At 43.6% G+C, this 12,966-nt stretch overlaps 1 protein-coding gene across 1 annotated transcript in view; it reads right to left on the reverse strand.

Annotated features, from left to right (window-relative positions):
* Positions 1–12,966, reverse strand: part of loxhd1a (lipoxygenase homology PLAT domains 1a) — a 279,592-nt gene that overhangs the window by 236,594 nt on the left and 30,032 nt on the right. The window contains exons 3-8 of the mRNA XM_070859753.1: positions 12,322–12,402; positions 10,811–10,995; positions 7,564–7,662; positions 5,507–5,655; positions 2,300–2,423; positions 159–409 (exon numbers count right to left, since the gene is read on the reverse strand). Of these exons, the coding sequence (XP_070715854.1) occupies positions 159–409; positions 2,300–2,423; positions 5,507–5,655; positions 7,564–7,662; positions 10,811–10,995; positions 12,322–12,402 (889 nt within the window). The remainder of the gene's footprint in view (positions 1–158; positions 410–2,299; positions 2,424–5,506; positions 5,656–7,563; positions 7,663–10,810; positions 10,996–12,321; positions 12,403–12,966) is intronic.

A 12,966-nucleotide genomic window follows, 5' to 3' on the forward strand; every position in this document is an offset into this window, starting at 1 on the left:
CACATGGTATAGGATTAAAATACAGTGTTAAGTTACTCTCAATGCGAGAGATGTGAGGCAGCGCACTTAATTTATCCGGAAAAGGTTCAAAACCTTTAAGAGTTTAAGCCACTCCCTAATTATCTAATACACATTCCTTAGCATTTTTTTTCCCTCACCTTTTCACAGAACCATCCAGAACTGACTCCACAGTTATCGTGGCCAATGGTGACTCGGCTCAGAGGGCTGAGGAGAGCAGCAATCTCCACATTAAATATGTCAATTAATGCACGTTCAAATTGGCCTCCTTCTAGGAAGATTTTTCCGCTGTTTTTAAGACCCTTGGATCCATGGAGGAGGATATGTATCTTCGAGTTGGTCCCAGCTCCTCTGATGTCACCAGTTATTACAGAAACATTGTAAACAATCCCTGGAAAATCAAATTAGAACAACTTGAAATTGGGGGATGATCGTTCCATCGCATATAGTGAGTGGTAGCAAGATTCACTAATCCAATTCACAACAGAGAATCACTGGCTCAGATCTAATACAGGCCCTTGAGAATTAACTGTCTGTTCAAAGAAATCGGGGCGCACAGGGAATTAGCACAGCATCCCTTCACCTCTGGTACGTGATACGGTAGCATAGTGGTTATGTTACTGAACTAGTAATCCAGAGGCCTGGACTAACGATCCAGAGACATGAGTTCAAATGCCACCTGGGCAATTTACATTCAATTAAAAAAATAGCAACTAGTACCATGAAACTATCGGATTGTCATAAAAACCCATCTGGTTCACTGATGTCTTTTAGGATCTTTTGGTTCACTAATGTCCTTATGTAAATGTAACTCCAGACCCACAGCAATGTGGTTGACTCTTAACTGCCCTCTGAAATGGTTTAGCAAGCATCTCACTTGTATTCAAGAAGACGGCTCCCCTTCACCTTCTCGAGGGCAATTAGGGATGGGCAATAAATGCTGGCCTTGCCGGCGATGCCCACATCCCATGAATGAATGAGATGAAACGTGGATTTGAATCCAGGTCAGACAAATGAAATGAACTCTTCCTCCCTCTGATACTTCTAATAATCCTCAGTAGTTTGGGACAGCCTCAATTCTCAGTGGGTTCCACATCACTACGGGAAGAAGCACAGGGAGTCCTGGCTTTCAACCAGCACCACTAAAAGAATAGATATCATCTCACTGCTGTTTGTGGGTGTCATGTATGTATGCTTGGGTTTACTAGCCACCAGGTGGCGCCACTGTCGGAGGTCATTGGGCTGTACGCACATGTGTATAAAAGCCCAGCCATCTTATAATGTAATCACTTTGGGCTCTAATAAAGTAGAGCCAGGTTTGTACCTGTTTGGAGTTTACAGTATTCAGCCTATTGAGTTATTGCCTACACAACAGTGGGATTTTGCTGTGTCCAATGTGGTTGCCATGTTGCCCTATATAGCAACAGAGACTGCACTTCAATAATAATCAATTGTATGTGAAATGCTTTATGACTTGCTGAAAAATGTGGTAAGGGGCTTCATAAAGCCAAGGGATTGGAGCTGACACAGAGGACATTTACTAGAATGGTACCAGGGATAAAGGACTTCAGTTATGTGCAACGAACAAAAAAAGATAAGAAATAAGCCATATGGCCCCTTGAGCCACTCAATAAGATCAACTCCACTTTCCTGCCCGATCCCCATATCCCTTGATTCCCTTAGAGAGACCAAAGAAGCTAGGATTGTTCTCCTTAGAGCAGAGACGGTTAAGGGCAGATTTAATTGAGATGTTCAAAGCATGAGGGGTTTTGAAAGAGTAGATAGGAAGAAACTGTTTTCACTGGCAGGAATCTGCAAACAGAAAGGAATCCACTGCTCTGCTCTCTCCTCACGTTCAGCATCTTTCTCTGCTTCAAATGTTTATCGAATCTTCCCTTAACAGATGCAATGGTCTCTGCCTCACCTACTAATGCGATCTATGCTCCAATAACTCTCTGCGTAAAGACATTTCTCCTAAGCCTCTCCTCACTCTCTTAATGCCTGTTGTGGAAATTAGGTAAGACCAGGATTGAGCTGGGCTGTGATGCCCTTCACAGTCAACTAAGCTTCCTGCAATCAGCAGGGATGATCAGACTGCTGCCACTATTGAGGTCACAAAATAAAAGTAAAGCTTAAAACAAGGAATGAGTACTCAGAGAATCGGTAAAGTTTTTAATCTCCAGACTTTTCCTACAAAAGATCATTGCTAGACTTCCCCCTTTACTGCAAATGGGGACCATCAGTAAATTCCAAACTACATGAATCAAATCTCTGTTCTCACCTGTTGTTTGACTTCCCCCGACCAGAATGTCACGTTGAATTTTACCATCATCTTCATCCAACGCAAACCAACGGTTCACTGGAAACTCAAGCACGGTTTTATTTCCAATGTCATCTACAATCACCTAGAAAATTGAAATCAGAAGGCTTTAAATCAGGTGACTTGGTTAGGGTGTAGAAACAGTGGCCCAAAAATTCCGTCGTTTCGGGCCCGTACGAAGTTTCTACGGATCCGGAAAGGCATCAGAAAAGCTGGTTTTCAGCACACAATGCTGGAGCTTGACAGATCCTAGACAGATCGGGAGCGAGGACATTTGTACGGGCAAGATTGCGGGATTTACGCATATCTTGCCCGGCAAATGTCCTGAAAAAGCTGGCGCATAGTCTACGTTTACAGACGCAACTGTTTAAAAACACACACAAACACAATAAAATAAAATAAACACATAGTATTGTTAAAAACTCTGCCCACTAAGGTAAGTTTATTTTTAACCCGAATTACAAAACTTTAAAAAAATCGGAAATATTTTCTAAGGCATTTATTAACTTTAATTTCAATTAATTTTAATTATGTGAGGCCTGTTTTTTATTTTTTATTAATATGTGTTTGCTTTTTTATCCCTTTACTAGCACTGAGAACTCGTAATTACGCGAGTCTAAGTGTTATTAATGGGAATCTGTGAACTACCTACCTGATTGGCTGAGCAGTCACATGTGACTGCATCTTTTGAGTCGGAACCCTCGGACGGGAGCACGTTTCGCAGCGTGGGAGGAGATGGCCTCCCCACTGGAATTCAGGTCGTCTCCTAGACCACCGGGGACTTCCGTAAAAAATTACCCACGAGGAGGCAATTGCCCGCGGGAAGACCCCCAGAGGAATTTCTGGCCCAGTATGTACTTAACGGGAAAAGCTCAGTTTGTTGAACTTCCCCATCATTCCTCAGAGTTCCATAAGATGGTAGAAATTCCCAGCTGGGCCTTTTGGGAGTGCATCCCGATCCCATCCCAAATCTCAGGGATAGGGCACCACTGAGGCATGCTCCTGAGTGGGTGGGTGGGGGGTATCACTGTGGAATCTTGCTGCAGCATCAGAAGATCTTTTAAATTATTTCAAAATCTCTGAAACGTTGAAGTTACCGATTGGCCAAATGGCAATCGATCACTGCTCGGCCAGTTATCTGGGAAAACAAACTCTTTGTAAATTTCACTGGCCGATATACTGCTTGGATGATATCGTGAAAAGCAAATACGCAGGGGAGTGATGTGGGTGGGGTGGGGGGCGACTGGCAGGATTTGCTATGGATTACATCATCCAGCCAGTCCTACCTCTTTATGTGATGACCACAAGAAAGCGGGGAGGGGGGCAGATGCAAGCACTGGCAACTCCCACCCCTGCTGTAATTTTAAAACTCAAGAAGAAAGGGGCATAGACCCAGCACACCTGGGGAAATTGGGCATAAGGACTAACAAACCCATTACTTTTTGCCATCAACCCTGGCTAGCCATCTTCTCAACATGCCCATCAATCCTTTATCTCACTACAATTGCACCATGAACCCATTTATATTGCTCCTTCAAGGATCCTTTTGAATACATTTAACAAATCTATTGCTACCTGGGCAAAGAAGTTCCCTTCTTACGTCTAACTTTCTAAATTTTTAATTTGGAATTTGTTTCCAGAGCGCTATTAAACCTGGAGTAGTAACGGAGGACAGGGGATGGTGAATGTCGTTCCAATGTTCAAAAAGGAGTAAGACAGAAGCCTGGTAAATACAAGCCAGTTAGGCTAACATCCAAAAACTGCTGGCGAGGTGAAGGGGGCTGGGCATTCTATGGGCTGCTACACCTGATGGCCAGAATGACCGCCTTCATCTTTGTAGTTTTTGTGACTTAGCCAGGTGACGTATCTTTTACTTGAATGCAGCACCTCCCTTTTCTCTATTTAAAAAAAATTATTGAGGCAACACCTGAAAGTAGATCTTGCGTGACAGATACTTTTCCGGGGTCAGGTATCCAAATGGCTACAAACCAGGGAGTCAGTTAGGGTTGTAACTAGTTTATGAATGGAGTCTCTGGAGATTTGTAAAACCAATAAATGTCTGTTTATAGAAATGAAAGTATGCTGTTCCCTACTCATCCCTACATATCGCAATGTGGAGCCGTTAGTTACTGAGATTATAAAAGTTTTTGATGACTTGTTGTCATGAGCAAAGCAAGCTGTACAGGGCAGGTCACCTTCTCAGATTCGGCCATGCTCTTTTCCATTACTTGTCTGGTTTAGACTTGGTAAAAAGAGGTCAATCCTGGGGACCATCAATATGTTTTTTAATAATCACACTTTTGAACAATCCCAAAGGTGAGATGTAGATGGTTATAGCCATTGCAGAGATTGTAGTTAATTACAGTTTGTATTATCGGTTTGGATAGTCTCAGCAGAAGTCCCAGTTGATGCAAGTAAATGGCCAAAAAATGAAAATAACCTGTGAGCCATTCCTGCCCTCAGAGAGGACCTCATAATGACTGACACATGGGTGATGGAAAGGCCATACTGGTGCAGCTGGGGAAGAATGCTGTGTAGCACTTTCAGAGAGCTGGCACAGGCATGATGGGTGGAAATGGCCTTGTTCTGTGCTGTACCAAGAGTTCATAGAGGGATGTGATCGGGGCCCAGGAGAGGCGTGAGTTCGGGGCCCAGGGCTAGCACGGGCCAGCCCACACTGTGATATGTGTGCGCACTAGGTCCGTGCAGCAGAGCTGGTCTCCAGTTGTCTTGGTTAATTCTTGCCACTGGGCCAAGACCTAGCTCTGTCAAGCCCGTGTGGTGGCTGGTGTGCAACGGCCACCACACGTTAAAAAAATCCACCCACAGGCAACTTCCACCCTTCGGGACCTGGAATATTAGGTCCTTCATTGAAACACCTGTGAACTCATCCGTTTTTGGCGCGGAAGCAAGTCATCCTCGATACGAGGGACTGCCTATGATGATGATGACTATTCCATGGTTTGATCTCAGTGGGTGGCCCGGGAATGCTTAATGGCAGGTTAAGAAGAGGATTACCCCAAATCTAACCTGTGCTGCGCCAAACTTGTGAGTTGTTGCTCAAACTAAAGAAAACGAAATACCAAAAATCAAAGTGAAAAATAGAAAATAAATAAAAAAGCTCTTTGTTCTTTTTGGTACTACTTGCCCACTTGGAACACGGTATACCTTGTCCAGGAACCACCCGGCTGAGGAACCTTTGCTGTTGTGGCCAATCGTAATTTTTTTCAGGCGTCCCAGGTTGGGTGAGTCAATTGTGAACTTGTCTTCATTTCCTCTTTCAAAGTTGTCTTTGTCGTTGTCCAGGCGCCTTTCCCCTAAAGAAAACTAAACTTAGATTAAAAAATTTACTAAAGCAAAATGTCGCTTAAACTGGCAGCAGAATTTGGTCGAACACAGAAACCTTCCTGCTGCCTGCGTAAACTTTTAATCAATTTTCCCTCAGCTTATTGTTGTTTTATTATATTAGTATATTAATCCTTCCACCTTTCTTTTGTTCCCCTGTAAAGTTTCAGACAGCAAATAAGGCAGATAAGTAGCCACTAACTTTCCTTCACACAGACACTAGGGGGCGCAGCACCAGCCCTGCAATCACTTGCCTTTCAAGTTCTCCCTGTTCACGAAAATCTGGGAAGTGGTCGCCCATAGCAAACCAGGCCATTGCCTCGCTGTGTTTTTCATTTTCCTGTTTCCCCTTTAGCTATTCACACACTCTAAGCCTCATACATGTCCTTGATTTCTGTCATTATGCCTCCTTTTGCCTCCTGCTAATATTACGTCTGCCATGTTCTCCACCCAAGCACTTCACAGGTCACCGTATTTAGTTTCCTGTGTGATTTCTTTTTCTTCTTTCCTTCCCCCCTTTCCCTGGTTGTGTTCCTTTTTAAATGCTGTTTATCTGTAATATTTCCTCGACTCGAGGAAGCATCTTCAGGCCTGAGACAAGACTGATTTCTGTTTTTCCATGAATGCTGCCTGACCTGCTGAGTATGAGCAACACTGATAGAAGCAAACCTGCACCCCTCTATTCTATAATGTCATGTGCTGCTGCTCCAAAGTGCTATCCCACCACACTATCTTAATAGGTACCTATTATACCATTGCACCTCCCAGCTTCCCTTGCAATACATGAAAATACTGAGATTTCTTATTCAATATATCCATTTACAAGATGCACTGCAGCAACTCGCTGTGTTCGGCAGCAACTCCCAAACCCACGACCTTTACCACCTAGCAGGACAAGGGCAGCAGGCGCATGGGAAAACCATCACCTCCATGTTCCCCTCCAAGTCACACACCATCCTGACTTGGAAATATATCGGCGTTCCTTCATTGTCGCTGGGTCAAAATCCTGGAATTCCCTTCCTAACAGCACTGTGGGAGTACCGTCAACACACAGACTGCAGCGGTTCAAGAAGGTGGCTCACCACCATCTTCTCAAGGGCAATTAGGGATGGGCAATAAATGCTGGCCTTGCCAGCGACGCCCACATCCCAAGAACAAATAAAAAAAAATATATATATTGCACATAATAGTTCAAAACATTCTTCATTTTCAATTGTCACAGATACCCGTGAACTGATAGGGAAGCGCAGAATGTTGTCACAAGTCAAATCGATCCTTTGACCATCACAATGGACTATTCACATTTTGCCATCTGTTGCCATTGGTATCAGTGGCAATAAAGATATTACAGGGTTGGCAAATTCTTGAAAAATGGCTTTAATGTAAACATAGCAAGGAGAAATATGTGACACACACAGTATTGAAACAGCTACGAATGAAGTTGAAAGAGACCTAGGAGTCTCAGCAGGTTTGATGGTCACCAGGTCCAAGCAGTGCAAATCAGCAACCTAACAAAAGCAATAGAATGTTAAGCTACATCGCTAAAACAGTTTGAGGAAGTTGTGACAAGTTGTACAGTGGTGTGGTCAGCCCGTAGTTTGAAAAATGTGAGAATCGTGTTTGTGATCGGTACAGGCTTGCAGCCCAAAGGAAAAATACATTTTCAGTGAGAACTTGGTTAGGCCGCTGCCAAGCAATTTCCTGGTCCACAGTTTGCTTCAGCACATTCGGCACAACCCATCCTCCTGGCATTGTCTAATATTTGTGCTCGAGCCGGGGAAGGTGATGTAGGTAGTGCGTGTATTCCAGATCCTTTGTAGTGACTCCTTCTTGACTATTACTGACTAAAGCATCATGGTAGAAAAGACAAAACCAATTACCTGTGTCTCCAAATTCACCAAAAATGTTAATGAAGACGTCAGCATCGGTACCGCTACCTTTGATGTCACCTGTGAATACACTCACAATGTATTTGTTTGCTGGGGAAAGATATGGAAAAGGATGTAAACAGTTGCTGGCATTCTACATACACTTTAGGTGACAATGGAGAGCTAACATAATTAGTAATTAAGTAACAACACAATCAATACTGAAAAATACAAAGATTAGTTGAACATCTGAAGGATGGGTAGAGATGTCTCACCCATTTATCAACCGGGATAAAGTAAAGGAATGTCTCTATTAGTGTCCTTCAAAGACATTTTGAACACATACACAGGCTCCGTAACTAGAGCTGTCAGTACTGGACAAATCTTAGCAGTCATAAGCCTCGTATCTGCAGCAGCTACTCAGTCACGCCAAAAGAAACATGATTAAAAGTGCCAAGCTGTGTCTGTCAGGTGGTGCACAGGGATGCCCAAGTGGTATGATTGCCCCTTTCCCCCCCTCCCTTCTCTTCTTTTTCCCCCTATCCTTCTCTGTCCCTTTGCTGTGGGGTTTATATGTGTATTCTCTTGTGTTCAATCACACTTGAGAAAGGCCAGGAGGTGATGCAAAGGCCTTACGTGCAATATATTGCAACCTCAGGTGCGAGAACACAGTCCTCTGCCTCAGAATTCCCCAAATGTATTAAAGTTGGTAAGACGAGTCTAGGCAGTGAATGTTACTCAGTGAACTGTGGGTGAACTTCTCCTGGCCTGTTATCCCACTGTTGTAATTTCGAGGGCCCTCATGAAAATTCAATTATAACCACTGTGACTAAGAAACCCTGGATACAGAAACACAAGTACCTGTGTGACTATATCAGAGATAGTTACATTGAGCAGAGAAAGAAGTGGCTGTAGAAAGCAGCTGCAGTTTGTCATGTAGGTCTCCAGTTAAATTTGCCCTACATAAGCTAGAGGTGATCCAAAACTCGGCTGCCCTAACTCGCACCAAGTCCCGCTCACCCATCACCCCTGTGCTCGCTGACCTACATTGGCTCCCGGTTAAGCAACGCCTCGATTTCAAAATTCACATCCTTATTTTCAAATCCCTCCATGGCCTCACCCCTCTCTATCTCTGTAATCTCCTTCATATCGTGGCACTCGATCAGCTTCGCTGGGCATAGCCAGACACAAGACTCCCAAAGCAAGTGCTCTATGCAGAGCTCCTTCACGGCAAACGAGCCAAAGGTGGGCAGCGGAAACGTTACAAGGACACCCTCAAAGCGTCCCTGATAAAGTGCAACATCACCACTGACACCTGGGGCAAAGACTGCCCTAAGTGGAGAAAGTGCATCCGGGAGGGCGTTGAGCACTTCGAGTCTCGTCGCCGAGAGCATGCAGAGGTCAAGCGCAGGCAGCGGAAGGAGCGTGTGGCAAACCAGTCCCACCCACCCTTTCCCTCAACGACTGTCTGTCCCACCTGTGACAGAGTCTGTGGCTCTCGTATTGGACTGTTCAACCACCAAAGAACTCACTTCAGGAGTGGAAGCAAGTCTCCCTCGATTCTGAGGGACTGCCTATGATGATGATGATGATAATTAATCACCTCCAGCCCCAAAACCCCCTGAGATGTCTGCGCTCGTGTAATTCTGCCCTCTTGAGCATCCCTGATTATAATCACTCAACCATTGGTGGCCGTACCTTCTGTTGCCTCGGCCCCATGCTCTGGAATTCCCTGCCTAAACCTCTCCGCCTCTCTACCTCTCTTTCCTCCTTCGAGACGCTCCTCAAAACCTACCTCTTTGACCAAGCTTTTGGTCACCTGCCCTAATTTCTCCTTATGCGGATCGATGTCAATTTTTAAAATCTCATAATACTCCTCCGAAGAGCCTTGGGATGTGTTGCTACATTAAAGGTGCCATATAAATACAAGTTGTTGTTGTTGGATGATGTAATTGGAGCCTAATTTGCATATTTAAAGAGGACCCCGCTACCTTGGGGTCAGATCAGGGTGGGCAAGGAATGGGTAAGTGCCTGCTCCAATTTAACTGCCAACCCCTCTCCTGGTTTCCGCCTGGTCATTCATTCATTTGCTGTTTGTGAGACCTTGTGCACAAATTGGCTACAAACGCCAGCCTACTAAATAACAGTGAGTGCATTTTAAATTAATCTTTTGGTTGCAAAGTGTTAAGATGCAGCATAAACACAAGTTTTTGCTCTTAAGGAAATATAGCTGATTTTAAGAGAATTCTTAATTTATTGGTGAGAAATATTTCTATTGCAAGGTGAACTATTTACAAGTAGAATAGATGTAGGAAAATGTAATATGCTTATTATAAATAAGAACCAGACATATCATAAGACATGGACTGGATTGTATAACTATAAACCTAATATATTTGCATGTTTTACCCTACTTGTAATATGCACTCATTTATCTTTTACTCATTATCATAACAAATAGTTAGGAGAGAGTTACACAACTGGGACATGATGGTTCCCGAACTGTTGGGACAACGTAAATGTCATGCCAAGGTCTAGGATGTATAATGTAGGTAAAGTTTAGTAGATAGTCTTAAGTTTTGCTTGATCGCCTTTGGGATGCCAAAGTAACTTTGGAGAACCTTTCCTTGGGAGATTTTAAGGGAGAAGTACAGTCCATGATACACCAGAATCATAGAAATTTACAGCATGGAAGGAGGCCATTTTGGCCCACCGTGTCCGTGCCGGCCAACAAAGAGCTATCCAGCCTAATCCCACTTTCCAGCTCTTGGTCCATAGCCCTGTAGGCAATTCAAGTGCAATTTCTGGGTGAAGAAATTTCCCCAAATTTCCCCAAATCTCATCTAAACCTTCTATCAATTACTTTAAATCTATGCCCCCTGGTTGTTGACCCCTCTGCTAAGGGAAATAGGTCCTACCTATCCACTCTATCTAGGCCCCTCATAATTTTATACAGCTCAATAAGATCTTCCCTCAGCCTCCTCTGTTCCAAAGAAAACAAACCCGGCCTATCCAATCTTTCCTCAAAGCTAAAATTCTCCAGTCTAGGCAACATCCTCATAAATCTCCTCTGTACCCTCTCCAGTGCAATCACATCTTTCCTGTAATGTGGTGACCAGAACTGCACGCAGTATTCCAGCTGTGGCCTAACTAATGTTGTACATGGGCTGTGAAAGGGACAAGCTTGATGGGCTGAATGGCTTTTTTTGTTGTTGAATGTTATGTTCCAGTGTAATGACCAGAGAGGCAAATGGCTTACATTTGGGTACGTCCATGGGGTTCAGGCTTCCTAGCAGGTCACGCACGTAGAGTCCATCTCCCTCCTCTTTGCTGAGCCATTGGTTACAGGGGAAGTAAAAACGGAGCTGTGGGCGGTTCATGTCGGTGATCACCAGCCGATCCAAGAACCAGCTGGCACTCATTCCTGTATTGTCATGTTCGATCCTAGTTCATAGCAAAAGGGAAAGCACACCATACAGGTTGTTGAATAAAAGACAACTAGAGGAAAAATCATCACCAGGTAACACGGATACATTTTGGTTGGTAGCGTTTTTTGCTTCCAATCTTTCTCTGTCAATTTTCATTCCTGAGATTGTTGGCTCCTTGCTGGGGTACAGTCCCATTCGCCCTCTGATATCTCGCATGAATCTGTCCTCACATAACCTTTACACATGTGCACTTCCAATATGCGTCCCTGGATAGCATTCAGGACTGGGAACCATGTGCGATTTTCCCCGACATGTACAGATTTTATTATTGGCCAGGTGAAGGGCCATGTCCCATAGTCCAGGACCTCATGCAGGGAGTGGTTCAAGCCTCAATCCAGTGGCTTGAGCACATAATCTAGGCTGACACTTGAGTGCAGTACTGAGAGAGTGCTGCATTGTCAGAGGTGCTATCTTTTGCATGAGATATCTGTCCTCTCAGCTGCACTGGCATTTTTGAAGAAGAGCAGGGGAGGTCTTTTGGTCTCCAGACCAGCATTTATCCATCAACCAACACCACCATAAATGGATTATCCAGTCATTTGTCTCACCGCTGTTTGTAGGACCTTCCTTTCTTTCTCTCTCTCTCTCTCTCTCTCTTTCTTTCTTTCCTACACAGAACTGTTCATTACTTCTCTCACTTGATGGCCACACACAAGATAGTTTCCAGTGAATAGCAACCAGGAGTGGGAACACCTCTGATCAAACACATGATTTCCTTTCCTAACCGAGAAGTGCAGTTTCCATATGTAGCACCTGAACTGCTTGACCAATAGCAACTCACTGAGCACAGAGCAAGGATTGAACCTTGAACCTTCTGCTCTATAGGTTGCAGTGTTGTACCAGCCATTGCCTTGAGCCACTTAATTAATAGGGAAGCTTGGAGAAGATACCTTTGAAATAAAATGCCAGACCCGAATGGAGCTAGGTTAGTCACTGGTCTGTGCTCAGCAAGGGCAGTGCTAGAGATACTACTATTGACCACTGCCCTCCTGAGTTTATGGAGGAAAATTGGCCCAGGTCCCTGCTCTTTTTCAGTATCAGTGGCCCTGTGTATGAGCACGCTGGGTAAAGACAGGACTGAGTTAGCTGCGATGGTCTTGTGATAGAGTAGTCTGTTAATGTTCACTGTCAAGTCTCACACACACATACATCAGGCACTTAGGTGAGGTACCAGCGATTAACCAGTCGAAACACACTTCAACAAGGAGTCAATGCTTTCAGGAGGAAAGACAACTGACAAGAAAAATAGAGTAGAAAATATTGAAGGGAAACATGTTAATACCTTATTTTCTTTATTGGCCCGACATTGTTGGTCTTGACTCGGAAAACATCTGTTTTGTTCTTCTCAAAGGCCGTTCTACTTCTGCAATGCATACACCAGGTGAAATGTTTTAATAGAAATTCATTTAACAGAACTGAAATTTGATACTGTCTTGTTGGAAACAGCAGGCAAACTTAAGAAGACATGCAACTTTTACCAAAGTGGATGCAATTCTTGGTCATATTCCATATTACTTCCAAAAATATTGCATTCACCAAAACCCAGCTTACAAAAAACATTTGGCAAATAACTAAAGCAATGTTTTAGATTTTCACTCAAATATTAAAAAAAATCAAATGTTTTCTTTTTTTAATCTTGCCTTGTTCCATTCAGAAAACTTTTATACCTTGTCAGATTTAATATCCCCAAAACCAATTAAAGCCAATCAAAGTTGATAAGTAAAGATAACCACAGAACTGACTGTTGGCAATATTAATGGGTGAACGTAATGTGTTCGCATGACATTTCTCAGTCTACTATTTTAACACAGGCTCTAGCCTATTTCTTTCAGATAGGTTTATACCTCTGCAAAAACTAACAGACAGAGCAATGTTATCTGAAGGCATTAAGTATCCATCTGCTAACAGTCATTTCTAGGCTGTAGTG

This window comes from Pristiophorus japonicus, chromosome 2 (genome assembly GCF_044704955.1).
Source record: "Pristiophorus japonicus isolate sPriJap1 chromosome 2, sPriJap1.hap1, whole genome shotgun sequence".
Lineage (NCBI taxonomy): Eukaryota > Metazoa > Chordata > Chondrichthyes > Pristiophoridae > Pristiophorus > Pristiophorus japonicus.